At 38.8% G+C, this 26,226-nt stretch overlaps 2 protein-coding genes across 3 annotated transcripts; both read right to left on the reverse strand.

The window, feature by feature from the left end:
• Positions 1–125: 125 nt before the first annotated feature.
• Positions 126–12,792, reverse strand: LOC139147499 (amine oxidase [flavin-containing] B-like). The gene is made up of 13 exons (XM_070718613.1): positions 12,582–12,792; positions 12,216–12,253; positions 11,968–12,031; positions 11,494–11,582; positions 10,717–10,800; positions 9,097–9,172; positions 8,409–8,496; positions 7,566–7,619; positions 6,422–6,479; positions 6,022–6,119; positions 5,587–5,698; positions 4,307–4,369; positions 126–2,380 (listed from the first exon to the last, which is right to left on the reverse strand). Exons 1-13 carry the CDS (start codon positions 12,769–12,771, stop codon positions 2,195–2,197), a joined length of 1,200 nt encoding a protein of 399 aa, XP_070574714.1. The 5' UTR covers positions 12,772–12,792; the 3' UTR covers positions 126–2,194.
• Positions 12,793–13,540: 748 nt separating this feature from the next.
• Positions 13,541–23,043, reverse strand: LOC139147500 (amine oxidase [flavin-containing] B-like). 2 transcript variants are annotated; one of them, XM_070718615.1, is made up of 5 exons: positions 22,911–23,043; positions 21,191–21,330; positions 17,569–17,663; positions 16,967–17,104; positions 13,541–13,674 (listed from the first exon to the last, which is right to left on the reverse strand). In XM_070718615.1, the coding sequence occupies exons 2-5, from the start codon at positions 21,252–21,254 to the stop codon at positions 13,558–13,560; spliced, it is 414 nt and encodes a 137-aa protein (XP_070574716.1). In that variant the 5' UTR covers positions 21,255–21,330; positions 22,911–23,043; the 3' UTR covers positions 13,541–13,557. The 2 variants fall into 2 exon arrangements, with proteins under 2 accessions (XP_070574716.1, XP_070574715.1); XM_070718614.1 differs by lacking the exon at positions 22,911–23,043 and adding an exon at positions 22,247–22,422.
• Between the last annotated feature and the right edge of the window lie 3,183 nt (positions 23,044–26,226).

Genomic DNA, 26,226 nt, shown 5'->3' on the forward strand with positions numbered 1-26,226 from the left:
GGCAGGGTGGACAAGTACACAGACTGACTGATATAAAGACAGGCAGACAAATAGAGATACAGACGAGGAAGACAAACAGACAACTCACATCAAGAAGTATATAAAAAGGCGTTTGAACAGATGCCATCAATAAAAGTCTTACTCTAAATTTTATTTCGTGCATAACGTTTCCGTCACAATAGTCTTGAAAACTAAATTTATACAGGAAAAACAACTTAAAATTTACCATTTCAGATCTGAAATTTCCATCTTTGAATACGTGCGACTTTTACATCCATCAAAGATAGGTTTAAAACACCAAAAAACGATGCCAAGGATATAGTATGCTTGGCACAGTTGTTTGCCATGCACGTTGCTTAAAGTATGTGAAAATCAACTTTTCTTCATAATGTTCTTTTATTTTTGTGTTTTCCTCTAGAGATGCATCATAGCAAGTGTTTTAAACCTTGGCATTGAAGTAAGAAGTCCGCCACGAAATTCGCAGTAGTAGGGCCAATTAGCCCAGTCACAAGGCAAGTGTATTTGAAACAAAACATTTGTGTTACAACACAGTCCAATATGATTCAAAGTGAATATAATGTCTGAAAACTGTTGTTCAACAGATATAGAATTCGAAAAAATTTGTCCTTCCATATCATAAGTGTTGAATTGAAAATGATATCTGCATCTCTGAAGAGCACAAAATATAAACCTACTCGCTCCTGCATGATCACGTCAGATATATAGGCTCCGTGGGAAAAAAACCGTTACAGACAGTACAGAAAAGTGTTCTAAATTTGCTTCCATTGTTGATATTAGTTCGTGGTTAAAAGCACCGCATGACTATCAAACACTTCGAGATATACCAATAATCTAAGAGTTTGGAGGTTTGACGTCGGGGTTATAATTTTTACATTTTAATTTCGTCTTTTCATAATTTTGTGTCGTCAACTACATCAGTACGAGTGCGTTGTTGTGATAGCAAAGATTTGTATGAGATCAATGTAAATTTATTCGAGACTGTCTTTACGCGACATCCACAAGTTATACAATGCACTGTATTCTATAGAGTGGTGTAGTATTGCTGCTGGCACTGCAAAGGTCAATTCTGGTTGTCCTGTATAAGTTTCTATACAGTCCATGGATTTATGAAGCACACACTTGTGTTGGCTGCTGGAAGACGAAAATTGACAACCAATATTCAATAAAACCGAATGATGGAAAATTTACAATGATATCCCTAATTTCTAACGAAATGTCGAGAACTCAACTGCATCATGAATGCAAATATTATACATGAAGTCGGCAAAAGGCAGAGCGTTTTGCTTTTGCTGTAAATGGCGCGGAAAAAAGTATTGCCAGTTTTCTAGCGGTTCGCGAAGCACCGCGTCAGACGTAAATCTGACGTAGAAAATACGGGTGTACTAAAAACCTGAGAATTGTGTGTCTTCCTGAAGAATAATATTGACATTTTACTTGAACTATTGCCATTTCCATGAAATATTGCAGGAGTGAAATAAGGTTGAATCAAACCTCAGGCTACTTGGCAAAAAAATTGCTTTTTCACGGCATTTAAAGGGAGGCTGTTGTCGGAACTGCGCGTGTGCGACTTTGTTGTTTACAAACAATGCATTTCATGCATGATATGAAGATGCATCACGCAAACACAGCTGCAACGTTTAAATTTCACGATATTCATTCTTAACAAATATGTTTTAACTTTTATCAGTCGATAATGAACCCTAGATACAGTGTTTACCCAGTACCGCGGTAGCAGGGCTCCCTGGCAACCATTGAGCAGAGTTCCGACGACTGCCTCCCTTTAATTTTGAAATAAACCGCACTGAACATTTTCCTTCGCAAAACAGTATCGACACAGGTGAAACGCCCTGAAAATTTACCACATGGGCACTTCCGATCCACCGATTGAAACTAGGGTTACGGATAGGGTCAGTGTCCATTCGGTAATTGTCCAGGAGGCAATTGTCGTATAATCCACAAAACTCTTTGGAACAGTCCTGAATCGCCATTTAAGCATCGTCTATTCGTCACGTCAACAGCCTTATATTTCAACAGCTAGTACAGTGATACCTATATTGTAAAAGTGACTAGGGGGAATGCCAAAATCTTCAATAAAATAATTCCTCGACAATACTTAAAATTATATATTCAATCTGCATCACATAACATTGTACATCCTTGTAGACTGTTCTAATTACAGCTGCAGGGTTGCTATATTTGTCAGACTGGTTTTTATCGCATCGAATAAGCTTGGCTTTTTAACAACGACGATGGCTCCGGCGCAGAGAATGGCCGAGAATATCGTGAAGTTGATGAATGCCGGTACAGAAGGGAGTACTTTCTCCCACTTTGTCGTGATCAGCGGCATTACCGGTAGGTCCTGGTTAAAAGATGAAACAAATACGGAAAGTAATTAAAATTCCAAGGAGTTAATATCGACTGTAAACATATCCTCTTTCCAGTTTCAAGAATGTCATTTTAAGATCGTGAACAAGTGCGCATAAGGCGTGGATGACATAAGAACGATTAATAACGTGTTATTCATGTATTTTAGGCTGCATTCACAAACACCTCTGAAGGGGGAAATTCCAAAAAAAAGTTCTGAGATTTTTCAAATGCCCCCTGACAAACTCACAATGCCTTCTTACTTACGATAATGTTGAAGTCCTCCCCCTCAAAGGAAGGCGAAATGTAGCCGATATCGTCCTTCTTACAAAAAAATCAAAATCGTAATACAAGGGAGTGTCTTGGGCAAACTAATATTTTCCCATAAAACAAGCTCTGTCTCTACATTTTTATGTGTTTGATAATTCATGTCAACGTACTTTGCTTGAAGTGGCAGGTGTAAAGTGCATGCATTTAAAAAAAAATTGATTTTTGGATTTTATCGATAATGTTGATTCACTATTGATGGTAGTCTGTGAGGAAACTATGAACATTTTTTTCAAATGTGAAACTACCAATATCTGTGCATATGTAGACGTATGATAATAAACGTACTTGATTATAATAGGGCGGTTACACGTGAATATGTGTACAAGAAATTTGATTTTGGAATTTCGCCGGAAATGTTGATCTACTACACATGGGAGTCTATGAAAAAAGTGAATAATTTTCCCCAATATAAAACTCGCAATATTTCTGTATATATAAGACCCTGGATAATTGACATAAATGTACTTGATTAGAAGAGAGTGGTTTCAAGTGCATTCGTGTACAAGAAATTTGATTTTGGAATTTCACCGAAAATGTTGATTCACTATACATGGCAGTCTATGAGAAAACTATGAATATTAATTTTTTACTGCACTTAACTAACCAAAGCTGTGCTTATCATGCTCAACAACTGATGCAAATTTACGTGATTCAAAGGGTGTTGGAAAGTTCAGATGCGAACAAAAAATGGTATTGGAATTTCACCCAAAATCAATATTTCACTTCTCATGGTACTCTACATGTAAACTATTATATATTTTCCCAGACAAAATTTGCAATATCTGGATATGTGTAAAGATCGTAATCATTGTTATTGATGACAACTGAATTCTAGTCCGGATTTGAATTCAATTTTAAGCAATAACAATGCTGACTGTACAACATATGGCTATGCTGGACGTTTCATCATGCTTCATGGAGTGGAACGAGAAACTGCAGGGTACACAAAACAAAAACCACCTAAAAATTAGCAAAAGTAAATAGCTTAAATTGACAAAACCCAACACATATTTCATATCAATCAGAGACAATTTTGTTTCAAGTCCCCCCCCCCCTTTCCAAACAAACCCTCGATATTTTCAAGTCTCCTTCCAGTGGTGTTTGTGAATGCAACCTTAGTGGTATAACACTTCATATAATACACGATGTACTACAATTTACAGTGCTTTGTGTTGAACCGTTGGCAATACGGGAACTATATATGCTATGCTGAGGAGTTTGCCAACACTAGCGCTTATACCAGTCGAACAAAAAGAAATCAGCACTGCACAGCTTGAAACATTGTCTGGAAGGAGGTCAGACGTACAGTCAAAACAACACCACCAGATCCGCATAAACGACACTCGCAAATGTGTTTTGGACAGTTTATATCCAAAACACATCATGGGATGTGTGTGTGTGTGGTGTTGATTTGACTACGTGACCTCCTTCCAGACAATGTTATTTGCAAAGTCGATTCCTTTTTTATTGTTTGATATTACCGCCTTGAAGATAATTACACTTAACAATGTTGGCAACTCCTAAAGCATGCAGTTCCCGTATTGCCAACGTTTCAACGCAAACCACTTTATAGGTTTTCTAATTATCCTACCGGTGACACGGGCTCGTCTTGCCAGATTTCGTCCTTAGAAATCTTTCCAACTGCGTGAAGTACCTGCGAAAAGCATAAACAATATTAATCCATTACAATACTGTGGGCTGTGTGAAAGCAATTATAAGACACTTTCATTGGTCAAATAGGGCCCCGTGACTGATTATTATACTTGACATATCAGTGATTCATTTTTCTTGGATTTATTATAAAGGAACGGCATGCAATACACCTAAACTACTTTGGGTCCGTGTAAATCGCGTTTAAAAATATTAAAACCAGCAGATTCACAAAATTTCACCACATTAAAACAGCGGCAATTGGCCCATACAGGCATTCCAGTTTTTTACTATTCTCAGTGACCCAGCCTGTAAGCGACTAGTCCATCATTCTGTGTATGCCACATTTGCTTGCCGATCCCTGTACAGCCAAGTAGTCTCTCGCTGACATTCGCGCACAAACATTTTCTTAGATGTGTTTGTATCATAGTAAAGGAGTCCGCACTGACCACTGACGTTTATTTATTGGCTGGGGCGAGTAGAAAGCCACACTAAAGAGTACGGCTAACACCTCGCTTGTTAAATGTTGGCCTTCCTCTCGCCCTTGCCAATAAATCATGTTTTAATGGTCAGTGTGGAGCTCATTAGTCCTTCAATATCGGAGAACTTAAGATAACCCTGCTGAAACCATAAACAGTCTTCCGTATCGAGTGCGTTTCCATCGTCCTCGCATGATGCTGTGCAGGGGCGGGGCTGATGTGCTCGACGTCAACATTAATATTTGAATTTATTATTTTACTTTCGTATTTGTGCGAATAATTAGATATCGACTGTGCACAATTTATGTTGTCGTACGTGTGGTTTCGATCAGAACTGCATCATGACAACAGGATGTATCCACCGGGTATAAATTTAGATACGTTTGTTGTGTAACTGTTGGTGAAGTCACAACCCTTCTGAACGCGATTGTGTGATCGGAACGTACTCAGCCCTACATGGCACACTTGCTTGGCTACATCAAATCCGAACTGAAACTCGTATTTACGTCGAAGAAATTTCCGGTTGTCCCACTTTCTTGCCCATATTTAAGTCAAACAGCTGTCGTCTAAACGTCATATCTACACTGTTTCCTCGTCGGAGGGCGTGCTTGTCAACTCGTGATTACGAATCAATGGGTTTGCGTTTTCTGTATGACAATTGGCAAATCACCGTACCAGTCGGGGAAATGGACCGGCGTTTCCCTGACAACAATGGCTCTTTTCACAAGCCCTACAGTCTTACCTCTCTGGCTGCCCTTTCACCAGCCTGTACTCCGCCTTCCATATAGCCGGTCCATTCGGTGGCTGTCTCCGTTCCAGCAAAATATATCCTGCCGTACGGCTCTCTGAGTACACTGGAACAATACACAATTTATTCCTTAATGTTTGACAGTTGCACGTCACTACATACCGTAGGAAAATATATCTCTTTTTTGTAAAAAAATGTCGGACATTTGGCTTGCATCTCCGAAAGGACATTTATCAGCACCATCAAACCTCTCCTATATCAAAATTTGTCGTCACTTTATATCATCAAATATAGCACCAATTTAGATTTATGACCGAACTACATCTTAATTATGCATTGTCAAAGTTGTCATAAGTTCACAACTGCGGGTCTTTTTGAAAGCGATGAGATACATTGCCAGAGTTATTTTCGTTGGTCTGAGTCACTTACGGTCCAAACTGGGTTAGTACACCGGGTGGCGTGACACCAACGTAACAACCGCCTGAAAACTCTTCCGTTAGCCAATTTTTTTCAACGTAGTTCACTGGCTGTTGAGAAAAGTTAGAATGGTATATGGTTAATGAAAAGTCGAAAAATCTGTTCCGTGTAACAACTTGGTAATATTTTAACATTTGCTGAACTGGAAACAGGATCAATTCAAGCATACCCAAAGTCCTTTGCGAAGAGACCCCGTGATCAGATACGTTGATGTTGCGAGAGCATCGTGTATACCAATGTCATGAACTACCTCAATTCTAATTATTTAAGTTTCGATGTTTAAATAAATAAAGTTCGTTTACATTTGAGCATCAGGTCGATATGATTGGGTATATAAATAACAGATACTCACTCGCAGCGCTTCATCGCTTTCAAAGATCTCGGCGAAGAACTCGCATAATATTCTCTTTCTGATAAAAAAAAAGAGCAAATGTACAATTGAACGTTAATTTGTAAAATCTGTTCACAAGACACAACTTCAACGCACCACTGAACATTTCCTGGGTTATTTATGACTAAAACTGTTTGTTTTGTATACAATGTGGCCTTACCTTTTAAAAACTAAATCATAATATCCTAGTTTATTCGGTTTTATTGACTGTGTAAGTGTATCAGTAACGTATCGAAAAATCCAACATTTAAACAGCAGATGTGAGCTGAAAATGCTCCCGTGTTTCAGTATGTGTTGCAGTCGTTTGTAAATTGACAGTTTTTCTGACATTATGGTCACGGGTTTGCAACTTCATTCATTTGTTACAATCAACAATACGAGCAATATTCATGTACAGCTTCTTATGAAAATCGCATTAAGTACATACAAAGTAGTCACTAGCGGAAATGAAAATACTGCATTTCTTTTACTGTTATCATATCATTGCCTCGTATATGCAGCAAGTTTACTTGCCTTTGGTCAAGCTAAAGTTTTCTTTGCTTAATTGTGAAAATTCATCCGATTTGAAAATTGCCTTATGTTTCCTTGATTAACTTTTGTAACACGATTCATAAGATCTGATACGCCCGCTTTGATCGGAATTTCTAAACAACCAATTATGTCAATAAGCACATAAATTATGCAAGCCACAGCAACTAGAAAACTAAATTCTTGTCATTCCAAATTATTTGCCTGATTTAATTCCGATCCGATCAGCGGTTTTTGAAAAATTCGCGCCAACAGGCAGACAGAAAGCAGCACAATTGCTCATGTGAGCTATTATACAAGTCTTCAGCACGCGAAAACACGAGATCCTATAAACACTTTTGCAATTCTTTTCACAGTTTGCAACACCTCTTATATATAAAATCTGATCGCAATACACATTTATCTTTTTAATTATTAATTACTTAAATATAGTCTTGTAATTCGAGAAATAAGATTTGCATAAATAACTTGTTTGTCGGTTAATCTTGTCTGTTAATTAAACATTCCGACAGTGACAAATTGTAAAACTACTTATTATTTTAAACTCTAGCTCTTCAACAACGTCTTTAATATTTACCTTTCATCCTTTGTTAATTGGGTCATTTCTCTTGCATGCTTGCCGTTGATGAACCTAATTACGTAATAATAAAAATATCATCACAATCATCATCATCATCGTCATCATCACCATCACCATCATAACCACCACCACCATCATCGTCATCATCACTATCACCATCATAACCACCACCACCACCACCATCATCATCATCATCATCATCATCATCGTCATCATCACTATCACCATCATAACCACCACCATCATCATCATCAACAACATCACCACCATCATCCATCACTGATGAGATTAACAATCTTTTGACAAAAGCTGCCAGTCGCCGATTCGCGTTTTAAATCTTCACAAATTGAACGATCGAGGTGAATGCACATTACTAAATTAAATTTCCAATCGAGAATACAGCATACAAATGAAGTAGTAAAAGGACACACACGTGTAATTCTACGATAACGCTAATCTTTAAAAACACCAGCAATGCCAACGACCGTCGCCCATAAAGTGTGTGTGCGGAGGTACTGTGCACCAACAATGCACAGTAACTCCGCGGCATGTGGTAGCGAAATCTCTCATCTTTCACATTCGATGATTCGTCACTTAAATGGGTTTTTTTTGGGTTTTTTTTTAATACAAACCTTCGGCAAAGCTAAAACTAAGGCACAATCAAAAAAACATTTCCGAATGCAATACCTCCGCCATTGTCACTGCCAGGAAAACGTCTTGATCTCGAATTTCCTTCGAGTTCAGTGCCTTAGCAAAGTGTTAAAACAAACAAGAATTTCACACACAAGCGCACAAAAAAACAAGCATCCTCAAAGAAGGGTGTATGGCATATCTACATACGCGACAATTGCTGGATAGGAGCCATCCGGTTTCGTATCGTCACAAGCAGAAGGCAAGATCACATCTGATCCCACGGTACCATTATAACCTGCACAAACAGTACATAGAAACACTCTCAGTTGAAGAGTTTCAGCACGCTCCATTAATATACTGGTTCTCTATTGTCTGATAAATTTACCACTGCGGAGATCAAGTGAACAACCTATGTTGGACTCCAACTGAGGTAGTTTATTAATATCAATGATGTTGACGAGAATTTGAAATCACTGCTGGTCACTAAGCAAGACTGGAAACTATTGTCTGAGGTCGTTTTTACATAGAAAGGCATGTAATTCGTAACCTTCCCCACACAAAACTGTTTACTGCATTCGAAAGATAGTCGTGGTAACATGTCCCATAACATACTGGGTTCACTTTGAACTCTTAAAGATCGAAATTTCACGGCAGCTGCATAGAGGGACCCTTCCGAGTTTCAGTTGTGACGTGGGTAGTGACGCCGTAAGTTCCTTGTTCGCACGTGTTGCGCTCCGAAAAAAACTTTCCTTCGATGGTGCGGTTATTACCTATGTGAACATGTGGCAAGCTTACAAATTCTGCGATGTGACTTTCTTGCGTTTTGCATATATGCAATTGCATGTTCCTTTTCTCAAGTTCAGTAATCAGTTTGTAGGATTTCTTAAGTACTTGCCGTTTTCTGACCAGTATGAATTCTCATAGAAAAGTATCGCCTTGATGACAGAACCCATGGGGAATCTTTGGATAAGCTGAAAATTTCGGAAAAAAATCTGTTACTATCTATGAAAAATGAAATTGCTTTTAATTTTTTAAATGCGGCGTGAATGTTATACCCCTGCCCACATTTCTGTCCATGTCACAACTTTATTCTTCCACAAAATCAATAAGAAACTTGCTATTTGTTCTGAAATAGTGTATTTGCAATCTTCTATAAATACGACCGGGATCTAACTACGTTTTGGTGTTATACATAGCTGGCAAAATGTGTGAATAGTTCAACTAAAAGCAGAGCAAAGAAATTGAATGGACAATTCTGAAATATCTACATCAAATCTGGTCATCTTTGAAGAAATGCTGGCAATGTTAATGAAGAGGTGCGAGAGTGATATGTTGTTTGCAGAGAGGCGCTTTCGCAGTTAACGTTAACGTTCTGAAACCCAGATGGTAAACCTGAAACAGTGAGGTCAAAGTTGATACAATACAAAACCGCAGATTGGACCTGCATGATGATTGTCTATAGACGATGACGGTATAGCACGCATGCATTGACGATTTTGCATATCATTAGTGCTTGGATAGTGATTGCAATAGCAGAACTGCTTTTTTGTTACATTTACATTCTGGTTACATGTTTGGTTAACCCTTTGAGCGCCAAAGTCAACTTTTGTCGCCTTTATAAAATGTACCCCGGTCAATTTTTTTTTCAGATTTTTGCAAGAATTTTGATGAAAACCTGTAGCCAATGAAATGCGATGTCCTTTTGGTCAAAAATAATTAAAAAAATTACAGAAAAATTCTAAAAATTGTTAAAAAGTTGAACTAAAATTTTGGTGGGAGAAAAATTACAGCACTCAAAGGGTTAAGGTAGTACGCACCTCGAAATTGAAAGACTTTAAGTTTTGCTCAAGCTTTCCTCAACAAATCTTTCAGCCGCAAAGTTTTAACTTGAGAAGCAAATTACCGACCATTTACCGATATTTGAAATCCAAAATGCCCTCCATCCCTGTGTTAACTCAATGGAGAAACATTCATACACTGACTCTCACAAAACTAAAACTGAAAGCTTTACTTGATCCTAGCGCTTTAAAAGGACCCCCATAGGCTGTAGACTAGGAGGATCGTAAAACAATCGAGGGTACGAATTTCGGTTCCCGAGGCGCGTTCTAGTGCACCTCGGGGACAGACATTCGGACTCTCAAACTTTACAATTCTGTTCTGATATACCACATGTGGGGGTTCATTTTAAAGCTCTGGGAAAGAAAACTTTTCACCGGCTTAGTTTTTCGAAATTCGAAAACTTTTATTTTTCTCCATAGAGTTAAACACAGGGATGGCGGCCATTTTGAATTTCTAATATCGGTAAATCTTGGGTAATTTGTTTCTCTAGTACCAAAATTTGCACGGTGACCCCCTATTTTTATTCTTGATTTTGAAAGAGAATTATTGAAAGATACCTTGAGGAAAGTTAGAGCAAAAGTTTAAGTGTTTCACTTTCGAGGTGCATACTACCTTAAAGACCAGCGCAGTTCATGCCTACATCGGCGATAATACATATAGGCCCTAATAATATTACCTGGGTTTTTAAAGGTGGCAGCGGAGGAGAGAATGCTATCCGTCCAAGAAGTGTTGGTGCGAGGGCGCTAATCACATGTTTTGCCTGGAAATCACAAGAATAAATCCGACAGTTAATGTTCGTGCAAATCAACACAGCTCGAAAACAACCTTGTAAATCGTGGTCACGCTCAGCCCGAACCAAATATTTACGGTCTTCGAGTTGTTACCAACGCTAAGTGGTATAGCATTTCAACAAGTATGCAATATTGTACATAATAAATGACTTCATTAAACTGGCCTTTGGTCATGCCATAACTACCATGACAGCGTAACTGCTTTGAAATATCTCCACTCTAATCTCTTTTGCAGAAATAGCAAGGTTTTTGTGCCAAGGTCAGCGAGTAGAGGATATTGTTCCTCGGAGTAGTGACTTCCCTGGTGAAGCGAGCATTTTGTCACCATTCTCGCCAATCTGATGGCATTTAAAATTTATAGACATAGTATTTATTACGGGATAGAAATGAACACTGCATATGCGAGTACAAAGATTCAATGAATCCATTGTGTCATAAAACAGACAATACGATGACCCATGTAAGCACTAAAAATTGCAATAAAGGTCTATTTCCTGTTAGTCGTGTAATATTTTTAGTAGAAATTCAAAAGCGGTAAAGCAGAAGCGGCGGATTTCTCTACATAAATCCTGTACTTATATAATTCTCGGGGGTCTTATCTCTGAATTTGCTTTGTGAAATATGCATTTGCCTTCGTTCAGCTATTAACTCACAAACATTACCTGGTAGGTACTTCCATCTGATGTGCGAACGATTACGCCGTCTTCACTCTGTTCCAGCTTGATAACGGGGCTGTTACAAACAACTTTCTCTGGAAATGAAAGTGTCACACATTTTTTATTGCAAAGCCACGACATCTATTGTCGAGTAAACGAGTGTGAGCTGAATTCAAAACAGAAACTGTCAGATGTATACATCCGACGAAACTCGAAAATGACAATCAATATCTATATGTATGTGAAGTATAGAGCTGTGAAATGCGATAGAGAAACAAGAAATTCAACAGTCGACAGAGACACGGTCGCAGCCAACTCATGGTTTTTCGTATTATTCCGTAGCTTTAGATTTGTTTTTGTTAGTTTTTTAGTTTTTGGCTTTTGTTGTTTTAACAACTTTAATTTCTTTGGTTTACTTTGTCATTTGAACAAATTACTGAAAGCCGATAACTCCTCATTTATCATGATGTCATATCTTACCTTTGCCAATAAGGTCTGCGATCTTCTCGCAAATTTGTTGACTTCCGCCTTCAAATTTTCTCTCCTAAAATTTTGAAATTATGTTGATTGTAAGGAAGTAGATAACTATTAATAGTTTACAACAAAGTAAATAAATCAATATTTATTTATTTATTCATTTATTTATTGAGTGAACTGTAGCTCTACACGCGTTTATTGTTGTTATTGCAAAATGAGAATACAGAATCGTTGATATACGTTTGACCTACCTGAGCACCATCTTCAGTTTGCATGACTCTCAAAAACCCTGAGATTTAAATAAAAATTCCATTATATATATATATATATATATATATATATATATATATTATTTGGTTTGTCAATTATGAGTATTTATGCATAGCATTGTTCTCTTTGACGACTGAATCAAGAGTCCGGATATTAAAATTCACCTGAGTGTCAATGATAATGGCACAGCTATTGAATATGCACTGTCTGTGTAATATACCGAGTTCAAGTACTGTGTATTTCCCTGCCCTGGAGACAGAAGAGACCGGGCTTGGCACATTTTGACTTGGATATCGTCCAATTTACCCGAAATGAAGGTTCCAACAATTCCGACGCATTATACTCACCGTGTCCTACTTTTAAATACCACAAGAAATACAAGAATGAGACATCTTCGGGCTCCACAGCGTAAATGGTACGGGTGAGAATGGCGGCGGTGTTTTTCGTGGATTGACACCAGCATATTTTATCGAACCATTCCTTGGCAGTCATGCTGTCCCACTCCTTGGCGTTGGCGCATTCCCATGGATTCGCCATGGTACCTAATGCATAATTGTGACTTTTGTAACATGAAGTCGTACGACGCACAAGAACATAGCTACCCAAACTTACAACAGCAGCCGCCATTAGCCCGACTGTAGAATTGCCCCAAGAAAACTCTAATGTACCACTGTCGACTATTTTGCCAAATGGATAAAACAGCACAGTTTGCGATGCAAAGAAAATTGAATAGGGTCAAATTATTTATAATTAGTGATAACTGTGTCATTATAACCCGAAAAAAAGTGCAAATAAATGTATTTTAAACAGTCATATATCACTGAAGAAAACAAGGACTTCATATTCCAAGGCGAAAGCATCTGAACTTATACGCGCTGCAGAAGCATTTTATGTGCATCTGTTGTGTGTTAAGCCACCTTTGGTAGCTTTGCCACTGATAGGAGCGTGACAGCTGCTGAACGGAGGTTTCATATATATAGGACAGGTGTTGTAGTCTGAATGCGGAGTGTTATTTTATAAACAGGTCATATTTTGTGTCATTTTGGTTATAATACTTATATTGTGTCGCTATTCATATCACATATTAATTCTTTTCTGTTGATGTTATTATGTGACAGTGTATATACACATGACACGCATGCGTCTCACCTGCGGGTCATTATATAGTACGTAGGCATCTAGCTTTGTCAAAACAAATTATGAGAGGTAATAGTTAACTAGAGTTCGATGTGTATGTACCTAGCAATGTCGAGGCTTGAGCATGGTCTTAAAGTCCTTTAACTAAAAAGGATTTTGGGTTGTAAATTTGTAAAAACCGTTCTATTAGGTACTTACTGTGTCCACAAAGTCATTGATTTTTCGCACGAGGTAATTCAAATCGAGAGCCACGATAGGATTATATATAACAGGGATCATTCCTTCGAAAACCCACTTTGAACCCTGAAAAAAATGTAACAACGTGTAGAGAAATAAATCATGAACTCAGATCAGCCACTTTATTGCAAAGGATGTATTGCTCCATGCATGCAATGAATTATCATTTCAGGGCTGATTAAATGCAAATAGCAAAGATCCCTGGTTTACCAACGGCAATTTTTGAATCTAATTATTTCCATCCCACGAGAGTTAAGTCGGTCCCATGCAGGAATTTGTTTCGTCTTCTCAATAATATAATAAGCCTATTTGTATTGTGTTCAAATTTATATCGCTCGACCTAACATTTGTAATATACCATTCGTAATAATAATTTATCAACCTATGACCTGCAGATGAACTATATCTGCAAAACGGAGATAAGAATAGAAAGTAATAAGAATTATGTCGGAATACTGTAGGCCGACATGTCATTAAAGCGTGTCGTTCCGTCTACCCTGGAAGTAGGGTAGTTAACATTTGATGCCCAGCCAACCTTTAAATTAAAGATCGATCGCATATATTGCAGTTCCGGGACATTGTTATTTTCTGCAAAGCCCTATACACAACCCCATCAACTGCCGCATGCACCGATATATCAAGCTAAATTTAGTCTAAGAATCGCTGGACTGGGATGCAATTTCAGAATCAATGATTGCACACATATCCCTGTATCTAACTTCTGTCAGATTGAAAGATGTCCAGATTTCGCACAAGATTTAAAAAATATCATTGGGGGTGGGTTGAGGTCGATGCTGAGATACCAAAAACAGAACGTCTTGCCTCGAAATTTGCTCGGGCTGTTGGTACTTTAAGAATTACATAATCACGTTTCATATAGTTAGTACATCCAATCTTTTTATAAAATACTCAGAAAGTAAAAGTCCGACCAGCTACGGTCTGAAAATTCAATACCCGTAACGAACTAACGAGACGGTTACACAGGCTGACCGATGTGTAGATAATTATCACTGCAGCGCGTGCGCATGCGCTACATCTTGTAAATAGAATAGGCTGACACGACACTTGACAGTTAATCAGACCTACTAGTATCATGCTTATTTGGCATATAAAACAGTTTAACTTCAGACATACCTGTTCCTTGTATTCGTGCTACTGCCGTCTGATTTTAATTGACATGAAAAATGCAGCTGCACGTGTTTGGCTAGGTCGGCGCGCATTCCAAAGGTTTTCACAAATTTGACATTTTCATATTCCTAAAACATTGTATATCATTTCGTGAGTTCTAGCCAAGTTATATGTTGTAATAATGCAACTATGGAAGAGTTAAATTGTACGTTGTATTCTGAAGGTGTTTTAAACTCAGAACGGGGTGGGGGACTAATATCCGTACATAGATGTATTTTGAATGAATGGCGGATTTCTTCCCATTGCATTGTTCAGTCGAGGGCGGAATATTGTCTAACGAGTAAATCTGACGTATACGCAATGAGCAGCTCTGAATAAGTCTTAGTATGGCGACTGTGTTAGCCTTCCCTGATCGCTGTGGGCGCATTGTTAGCATTTGAAAGCACTTGTGAAATCCCCCTAACACTGAAAATCCAGTCCCCGTTTTCTGGTTGTATTATTAAATTCATAGTTGCGATGACATAAACGGACAAACAGGAAGCAGGTACAACATCTGAAAAGCTGCATTTTATGCACACGACCCTCGTGACTCGCTATGTTTTTTTTTTTATTTAGAGTCAACAGCATTGTAATACATGTCCGGATTAGGTGCGCATGCCCGCAAAACGACAGTTTACCACGGTGACCCATTATAGTGCGATGTAGTCTATGATTTATGCGAGTCGTGACATCTGCGACAAAGAGATGGAGATATACCAGTAAGCCGTTCAGGGATTTTTGAATATCGTTGTAACACTTTGCATATTTATCTGTCCTAATAGAAGGTTGTTTAAAAAAAGTATCGAAGGAAAGAACTGCTCACTAATCTTCACAGATGTAACCCCTGGAAGGGGGACATGTCGCTTCATTCTGTTCACCCCTGCATCCTAACTTCTTTGAGTCTATCTACGGTATTCTTGCATCCTTCTCGCCAAAAACTCAGGCAATAACGCCAAAATGTCACACACACAGCCATTCGTACGAATCCGTTATTTCTCATTGGATCAGTACCTAGGCTACGTTTTCAAAAGTCGCATTTTGTAGGAGAGGTACAAAATTTTAGATTTTTGACTATAGGGGGGTCAACATTTCAGAGTATAACGACAATATCTGCAGGGGCGTAACATTTCAAATTTGCACTTATTACAGACTTTGTGGTCAGAGCAAGAAACCGGGAACTTGGGGCATTTTTCATGCATACCTCAAAATTAAAGTCCCAATAGCTGCCAACTTTATGCATAATTCTCATCATTTTATTTTCAAACCAAGGCTGGCTCGTGCAAATGTACTGACTGAAGGACATGTATAGAAATATCACATGACTGCTCGCTGCTGTGAACCATGCCTACGCGTTTTAATGATAAACAGGTGCGCACCCCCACGGAAAAGTACAAAAGTACAAAAATGCAGTATTTCCTGCACATACAAATCGTGATCATAAAAGAAACAAGCAGGATGCCATTTACTTGAATGCACAACACATGATGGCCAACTTTTTGTTGTAATCTTTATTTTCTCGGTCACATGATTAGTTTTTGAAAATGGCGAGAAATTCGAAATGAAGTTAAAACGCTTGAATTTACATGCCAATTTCGACACTTATGACAGTGTAATACACTCAGTCTTTAATGGGTATTATTCAAAGAAATATCATGGAAAACTGAGGATATTTTGAGATCTGTTTATAGCACATTCGCAGTTATTGGGGATTTTAAAAGGTGACCTACTCACCGTCCTGACACTAACTGTAGGTGCCCTATATAGCTATTAGTAGAAAACTTGGGAAATTCTATTTTGATTTTTACGAGAGGATATCGTATAATGTAAAAATCATGAGTCAATGTAGATTTCGGTTCCGCGTTTCGCCTTCTTCCATATGTAGGAAAATTAGGACATTAAAACGTCTAAATTTTTCATTCGAGATAATTAGCTGTTACTCTGGATGGATTTTCAATTTATTTTTGTCAAGTTTGTTAAACGGTTTGTCTGGCGTTCAGCTTGTAAACACAGTCTGTATGGATGTTATGCTCGATGTTGTTGTTGACGACTGAATTTATTATACAGTTCATAACATTTCTTATTGTTTATAATGCTACAGCAATTGTCCCCTTAACATTCATCTTGACCTTGTCTCCATGACACGGACCTCGGTAAAGTCATGATACTTGCCATCACTTAACTTGATACTCACCGCGGCTATCAGTATCGTCCTCTCTTTCATGTTGACCTTATAGGAACGAACTCCCAGCTCCGTGGCGAGTCGGAATATCCTATTCTGTGTTGGCCCAATGTAGGATCCGCCCATATCACTGTACGGAGTCTCCGGGCCCTGTGAATGGGAAGTATACAAGCTGCAGGCTTCATCAATTGTCTTCGATGGCTATCGGCCAAATCCAAGAAACTAACAATATATCGTTGAAAGTGGAACAACAAGCCGCCTAAGGAAGTTCAAAGTACGACCGTACGCAGGAGAAGTGATCCGATCACGAGTTATAGCTTTGGATTTGTCCCCGGAGACGGTCTGTCATCCAATCGGATCCAATCGACCTCATAGATGTTGGATAGATATTTACACAGACAGTGGCACAGGGGAGGCTGCCAGCATGAAAAGTGTGTACCGGGCATACTGAATATTTACTTCTGCGAGCGAGAGTCATTATTTTTAATTAACAGAGTCCACAACATCGTATTCATAATTATGGTTTTTGAGAGTGTCACTTCTGTTAGCCAAGTTGTTCACTTCAGTGTACAAATATCTTAAGGTTAAGGAAGCATTTCGCGCCATGAATTTACCTTATATGTGTAAAGCCTTCCACCGAGCCGGTCCCTGGCCTCTAACACCAATACATCTTGTCCTTCTTCATGCAGTAATTTAGCGGCTGACATACCTGTCATATTTTATGTATGAGAGAGAGAGAGAGAGAGAGAGAGAGAGAGAGAGAGAGAGAGAGAGAGAGAGAGAGACAGAGACAGAGACAGAGACAGAGACAGAGACAGAGAGAGAGACAGAGAGAGAGAGAGAGAGACAGAGACAGAGAGAGAGAGACAGAGAGAGAGACAGAGACAGAGACAGAGAGAGAGACAGAGAGACAGAGAGAGAGAGAGAGAGAGAGAGAGAGAGAGAGAGAGAGAGAGAGAGAGAGAGAGAGAATGATGATGATTCACGTCGAACAAACGAGAGGGGACAAAATTTCTCGTATATTACGATAGATTTTCGAAAGTGAAAATAAATTGTGTACATACATATTCGTTGCAAGGATCGATGGAAGTATACTCTCGTGTTGTGTTCACAAAAGGCCCAATCACTTATCATTCATATAAGTAGACCAGTAGGTTTCCATCTGTACAAAGGTGTCTGCTGTCACTGATCTCTGGCGATCTCAATGTGTGACCTCGTACCAGTACTGCAACGCCCTCCCCTGTAGCGACTGGTACCTCAACTCGTAGTTAGGGGAATTACCAGTTTGAGGTACCAGTCTGGATCGTAATGCTTTCAGTAACTGAAGCTGACACACCAAAGACGTAGATTGTAACACAACCTTATACTTTATTACAAGATGGCGACCGTATCGTTCACAGTCTCAGACGATACAGTCTATTTTTGGAGAGAAAGAGCCTCGCATTTTGGCACAGAAGTTGCTATTTGCTGCAGTTTAGTGATGCCTATAGGTCGTTGTTATGGTTACCCTAAACTTTGACCGTGATCTCAGAAAACAAGACAAAATTACGTCATCCTTCTCAATGCCCACCACATTCCAGTTCACTCACCTTTCAGACAAATTACAGAAAATTATCTATGATATGACGCATTTTTAAATGATTTTCAGTCGATTTCCTTTTATTTTATGTAGAGTAGTTGAACTTTGAGTTTGTCATTTGATGTATTTTAACTGATTTTATTAGTATTTCTGTAAATATTTTAGAAGCGTTAATATCAGTCTCTGATTTTCAAGATACACGAATGATGACACTTCATGCTAACTTGTAAAATATGTGATTTATGCGTATTTTAACCACACTGCCTTACAATTGATGATATTTTTAAATTTTAAGTAGATTGCAATTGTCAGCTATCGCCATGTTCCGTCACTTGTTTTGACCAGCGAGGACGCTGGTTATTAAAAAGGTGGGAGAGTGTAACGCCCTCCCTGGAAGAGATTTTATGTCGAAGCGTCCTTCGCGTGGCCAAGGCGTGCGAGGGTTATGGTTCAAGATCGCAGAGAAGTGATACTTTAAATTAATTATTTGTAGACGTTGAATAGGAACAATCGAGAACGGGATATTCCATGGTGTAATCTTATTTAATCTTAAGATACAATCAAAGACTGGCGGGAAAATTACCACATAATAACCACTGCAATTATGTCAGTCTAGTGACATTTAACTTAGTAGAGAATTTAGACAAGAGATATTACAGAGCAGAGCTGAGAGAGTGAACGATACGGTCGCCATCCTGTAACAAGTATAAGGTGTTACAATATACCATTTTCCTAATAGATTGAGCACAGTTACCGGCAAAGGTTACCAAGCTCTGACTAGTAATCTTCCCAGGTAATTTTTCAATATTCCCTCTTTGAGAACGCAAGAACTTTGAAAGTGGGTATAGCCCTTGTAAGTGAACGCTTACAAGTCTGATAGCTTTAGTTAATAATTATTGTGCCCGTTGCCTAAAGCCGGCAATCTCTGGAGTCCAAAGAACGCTCGGTTTATCGCTCGCATTCTATAATTAAGCAATAAAACACACCCAGCGACGGTATACCACGAGATTTTGACCAGTTCACGACATAAACGCACGAGCGATAGCGAGTGCATATATGTCGTGAACTGGTCAAAATCGGACTGATATGCCATCGCTGGATGTGATTTAGGCTGCGTTCACAAAGAACAGTTAGGGGGGCTGGAGGAATTCAGGGGGGATTCGAAAGTTTTGCTCTGCCTATAGGGGCACCTGAACATTTTTTGGTTTCCTTTTTTACGATTCGAAGGTTTGGTGGGCAATTCAATGAAAATTTAATAACATTTTGATGTTGTCCAATTGTTGCAATTTCAGTAACAATTAAACAAAATTTAGAACCATTTTGTCACTTTTCATTACTTTTATCTCGAAAAAATCTTAAACTGTATGAATTTTTGGAAATAAAACCAAACAAGTAGCCCTAGTATCGGTCCAGAAGCTGCAACTGTTGATAATTTTTTCTATATTTCTATGCAGTATATCTAATACAGTTTTCTTGCTGTCTCCCTGTAGCATGTTGAAACACATAATATTCAGTTTGTCGACAAAAACTTGCCTACATATGAATATTGGGTGATAATCGAATTAGAGTCCAGACTGAAAGTCATTTGTCAATGATACAAGTGCTGGGTATATATTCACTGGCTGTGGTGGCAAGCTGAATACTGGGCAGTTCAACATGCTGTAGGAAGAAGAACAAGAATGCAGTTGTATAAACTGAACCAAATTATTGTCAAAATTATCAAAGTCACAGCTACTGTCCTGCCACTGCCTACTGGCAGTGTCACTGTCACTACATTCTGGCAGAGAAAGAGATAGCTCTGACTATGAAGTAGCTGAAAAGTTGGATGATGTGACACTAATGACAGTGAAACATACTTGTACACAAGATCAGGCAAGAGAGCAACAAATGGAAGACCAGGAGACTTGAAAGTTATCAGGGATGTTTGAATTCTGACATATGAGAATAATAAAATATTAAAAGAAAAAAGATGGGGTGACCATGCTTGATTTTCTAAATTTTTCACATTTTCATCGTAAAATAACACACAAGTAAAACTTTGTACAGTAAAGACTCTAATTCTGAATTACCATTATTACACCAAAAATTTCAGAGATTAAATAGTTTAATGATTTGATGGAAAGTTTTAACCTTCCAGTATAATCAATTTTATAAAACTTATAAGTAGCATCTAATGTAGCCAGGAGGGGTACTTGAAAATTGTTTAGGGTATCGAGGGGGGACTTGAAAATTTGAGTTTCGAGGGGGGTCTGAAAAAAATAGGATTTCAATCGCGATTCGTCCAGCCGCCCCCCCCCCCACCATTATTTGTGAACGCAGCCTTATTGCTATTATATCATAACAGTATATTGAAATTCTGACCTGGAACGTCAAAAACAGATTTTTGCTCAAGCTGAGAGCTGGCGCGTATGCCAGCCGTGGTATATTGCGAATATACCACGGTTCTTTTCGCGTCTCCACCAATCAGATCGCTGTAATTGCGCCATCAATAATAATGCCTTTTACATCTCTACGTAAATGAAAGGTAAAGCTTTCAGTGAGGAAGCAGCGGCCCAGTCGCTTGCGGAGAGCTCACTGGGATGCTGTGGGTCGGACAAAATATAAAAAAAACTGAAAAGGTAATTCGCATCTCTATAGCCTATCTATAATTGCCTTACCACTTATTCCAGCGCCGACGATAATAACATCGTGCACCTTGCCCGAGTCCGGAGAGTCCTCCATCTTTGTCCAGGTTCTGAGCGATGTCCTTCGAGCGACCAACTAATTATTGTTTTGAACGGGGTACGTGGCACGTGATCTGTTTGTATTCAAATGAATTGTGAAATGTCAGTCTAGCTATTCAGGGGCGCCGCGAAGGTTGTCCTTAGCACTTTGTCAGAGGAAAACACTGCTCACCGCCTGGCGAATCAGTGACAGTTTTGATGCGTTATACCGCTTTACCTAAGAAGACTAAACGATCCTTACATTTGGGGAAGGGGGATAGAATGCCTATTTCTGACATGATTGTTTCACTTGCAATGTGGAGCCAAATTTGGTGACATTGGCATGCTGAAGTTACCTGTCGTGATAACCCTGCTGGTAGGGTTGCCAAATTGCGTAATGTAAATTTTATTCGTTCGCGCCTAAAGTAATATCTCAGACGACACTAGTAGAACATTATATCTATATGAAAAAAAAAAGCAATATAAGGCTGTCCTTCAGTTACGTTTCAAGGGCTCTGGCATTAGCATTACAGCGATAACTGAACGTCAAATGAAAAACACTTGAATAAAACCTTTGAAATGAGTATTTTATCGCTTTGAAGTGAACTGAATTTTTTTCAGTACAATGTACCTTTGAAAAATAAAAACCAGACATGGAGCCTTCAGTTTTTTATCGCAGATAAACAGACCATACAGGGAATTCATTCAACCGTCACTAGAAAGCCCTGCGTACAAATAACCCGGCGACACTTTTGAAAACGTGCCGTCAGAGTCACGATATATTAGCGCGAATCTTCTCGACAGTGCTCTCCACTTTTGATACAAAGCAGATACGGAAGACACTATCTCCTAGTATAAATAGACCAATGACCTTGAAATCATTGCGACTGTTATTTACTCGGGTCGAGTCAAAGATGGCGCTGAACAGCTGTTCATATTCAATCTGTCAAATTGCGTCACGTCGATCCGCTAATTAAGCGACCGATATATCCCCCCAAAAAGAGCACTGACCTTGGGATCGTCAGCCAACAAAACACTATGAACTGGTCACTTCCACAACGGTCGAAAAAAAACCTGGCGATGTGTAGTCCCGTTGTTTGCAGACGACGATGACGACACAAGCAGAGTTTTAATTGTGCAAATGATTTCGAACAGTAGCCTGTTTTTAGAATCGCACTCAATGAATGGTTTGGCCCATGACCCCATCGTCAACACATGACGTATACGTCATGTGTTTAAGCCTTTACATGCATTGCTCAATGAATATATATTAGCTCTACGGTCAATTGCACAGCGCACCACAGAGTTCCGTTCTGCAGACAAACAATTGACAATGCGTGGCTGCAGGGAAAGCCGGGTGAATGACCTGCATAGGAATAAGTCCAATTTTCCACCTGCTGCACCACCATCTTTCCAGAAGCAGCTGATAGAACGAGTATCAGAGCCGAGCGCCTCGAAAGAGAAAAATTAAAGTATATGTATGCACATTGACCTTTCCGACAAGGAAATAGTACTTTGGCAAAATACTCTTTGGAAAAAAATGCTCTTTGCAAACTTCCACATTAAACATTAAATATTACATCGAAACTAAATTGTTAATCATGACAGGCCTTAGCTGCAAAAAGGTAAAGCGTAGATTGAAATTGTGAAAATATAACTGGTAATGGCTACTAACCTGAAATATACAGAAGCACAATGTTGCCGTTCTGGCTACAGGTTTGAACTGTGAGGGATGCTTCCTCGCACTTTTGCCTTTAACTGACAGTGACGTGGCAAAAGGTGCGAGTGCTGCTAAGTGCATGTATTACTATTGGTGGATTAAAATGCAAATGAGATGTACACATAGTTGCTAAGCGAGCCAGATGAAACGTTACTATGTGAATCAAACACTTGGCCCACATTCACCCAAGATTTCAGAAGACAAAACAGAAATTACTTTCAAGGCAATTACCCTGGAACCCAATCAAATTAATGTAGAGTGCACCTCGGAAACAGAGATTCGTGCTTTCAAAGTTTATCAATTCTATTTTGATCTATCGCTTGTTGGGGTTCATTTTAAAGCTCTTGGTGTAAGAATTTTTTCCATCGTCTTAGTTTTTCGAAAATATGAAATTTTATTTTTCTCCATGGAGTGAACACAGGGATGGCGGCCATTTTGAATTCCAAATATCGGTAAATCTTGGGTAATTCGTTTCCCTTGCAGGGCTCGAAATACTTTTTTTCAACCACCTGTCCACTGGACAAGTCAAAATAAAAAGTACCTGTCCCAGTGAGAAAAGTACCTGTCCAAAATGGCATAATTTATTCTAAGAAACTATACTAGTTTCAATTCAATTCAACAAACTCATGTCCAAAATGGCATAATTTATTCTAAGAAACTATACTAGTTTCAATTCAATTCAACAAACTCATGCCTGTATCATATGCAAACTGGCGTAACAGCGGTGTCGAGATAGCCCTGAGAATCTCCCAATCTAAGGGATTTGAGACGTGACCTTAGATAAATCAATATGGCTGCCTCCTGTAAACAGTGATTAGACATTATCGAATTTTCAGTCTTTTACTTTTTTTCTGACAGGTAAATATCCAAATAATGATTTTCAAAATTGTAAAAGGTATATACTGTAACAGCGTTTCCGTTTACGCAAAATCCTGCGTATTTTATGCAAAATAGTCTGAAATACGCAAAAAAAATCATGACTGCATAAACTAATGCATTGAGAAATGCCGCCCCTTGACACGGACATACTTGACTCGCACTACATTGCCTCAATTTGACAAAGTCAATAACGAACGCACCAGCAAGGTACTGGTGCGTTCGTTATTGACTTTGTCAAATTTAATCCAGTGATAATCTGGTGAGAGCGTCCACAGATTAGTAATTTACCCTTGATTACTTTGGCTAATTAGGCACTCAAACTCATCAGATAATAGACGCAGCATGTTGATAAAACGTTAACGCAAGATTGTCAAGGGCAGTGCTAAGTTTAAGACCAAAACACCAAAGGTTGGTAGAATATATCTTTATTAGCGATACAACGAAACACCTACCCACCCCTGGGGACGGACATGTAGACAGCCCCCTGTGCACAAACATGATTCTGGCAACATGCGCCTAAACGATGTGACATTGAAATCGTTGTGTAACAGTTGATAGTGTATGTAAATGTGTCGGTCGATAATGTATTATTGTTAACCTTGTAGAGTGTCACACTGGCTACACTGTGAACACGTCAGTTCACCCTCGATTCGTGGACTTTTCGTCCTGCAATTGAGTTCAATTAGAAGTCTGGGAAGCGCAACGTTTCTCTTCAAAAACTGCATTATGGCAACATGAAAATTCGAACATAGTATACGTTTTATTTCATCTTCCAACGCTGTCTACTTTCAGAGTAACTACACCGTAGGGCATTTACTGTATTTATTGAGGAAACTCGGACACTTTTGTCCAAACCCGATACCGATGAATATAAAAACTATCACTACTGCAGTGTGGGTTCGTTCCATTTCCAATAGTTTGAGAAGAAAGTTCACCCATGTAAATAAGAAATTACCACGATGAACCAAAGTCGGTAAATAGAGTCTGGCTGCGTTCAAATGTCAGTTATTCCAGGGAATAACTTTGTACAGCTGACAACTATGACACAAGAACAGAGTATTTTCTGTCGTGCAAGAGCCGGAAATAAATGTATTATAATTAGTCGCGCTCGTAGTTAGGGGAATTACGAGTTGAGGTATTCGTAAATGCTTTCACTAACTGAAGCTGACACACCAAGATGTAGATTGTAACACAACCTTGTACTTTATAACAAGATGGCGACCGTATAGTTCACCGTCAAAGGTCTGATCTGTAATATCCATAGCGTAAATTCTCTACAAAATTAAATAATTAATCTAAAACTTACATAACTATAAAATTATCATCATCGTACAGGGCTCGAAATTAGCGGTAGTCCCGCGTCCACAGACTACCAACTTTTCCCTGGGGCTACCAAAACCCATGAAATGGTAGCCAACATGGACTACCAAAGCCTTGGACTGTGGACAACATGATGTTGATCGCTGAGAGATGACCGACGCTCATACAGTCAACCCAGCTAGAAACAGAAAGGCTAGACCATGACTTTGTTATGCAAGTTAAAAGGCGTCAGTGCACTCGCATTTGTTGCGACAAACTTTCAATAAAATATCATTATCTGAACTGATGTACTTGGATGAAAGGCTCGGGAAATGATGGCCAATGAAAATTCATTTTCATAGTTATTTAATCACAACGTATCAATCACAATATTAAACACAAAATTATTCAAACTGCAAAGAATAAGCTGTCGGGACATCCAGAAATTACGTTTTCCGAAGCGTACGAGATCATCCCATGAAAGTGTACTATGGTGGAGAAATATAGCTAAATTGCCACGAAAGTATTGAGAACATGACTGTACCAAGTTGTCATCCTGAAATTCATAGCCAATTTATGCTATGTTTGCATATGCAGAGTGAAAAGTCGTTGTCATGGCGAACATCAAAATTTGCATATAAGCTCTTTGTATGTGTGAATAGGTCGGGTCCTCAAACTTTGAAGCGTCACCGTTGTCCACTACACATGCTATACCTTTCTCCTAAGGCTATGACATGCAGGTGTGAATGTCAAATGACTAGAAAATTCTTTTCCTGGATAGAATCATGCTAAATAAATCTTTCATTGTCTAGATATAAATAAAAAATATCCTTTACAAAAAAAACCTCTTCATTCATACATGGACTACCAGACCTTGTCGCTGGGCTACCAACTTCAGAAAATGGTAGCCCAGTGGGACTACCAGGGGAAAAAGTTAATTTCGAGCCCTGTCGTACATTACTCATCACGTGGAAATTTTCCCAGTCTTTGATTGTTTCTTAAGATTAAACAAGATCACACCATGGAATATCCCGCACTCGATTGTTCTCATTGAAATCTTAACCAAAAATCAATTAAAAATACCACACTATCT

The sequence above is a fragment of the Ptychodera flava genome, chromosome 13 (assembly GCF_041260155.1).
Source record: "Ptychodera flava strain L36383 chromosome 13, AS_Pfla_20210202, whole genome shotgun sequence".
Lineage (NCBI taxonomy): Eukaryota > Metazoa > Hemichordata > Enteropneusta > Ptychoderidae > Ptychodera > Ptychodera flava.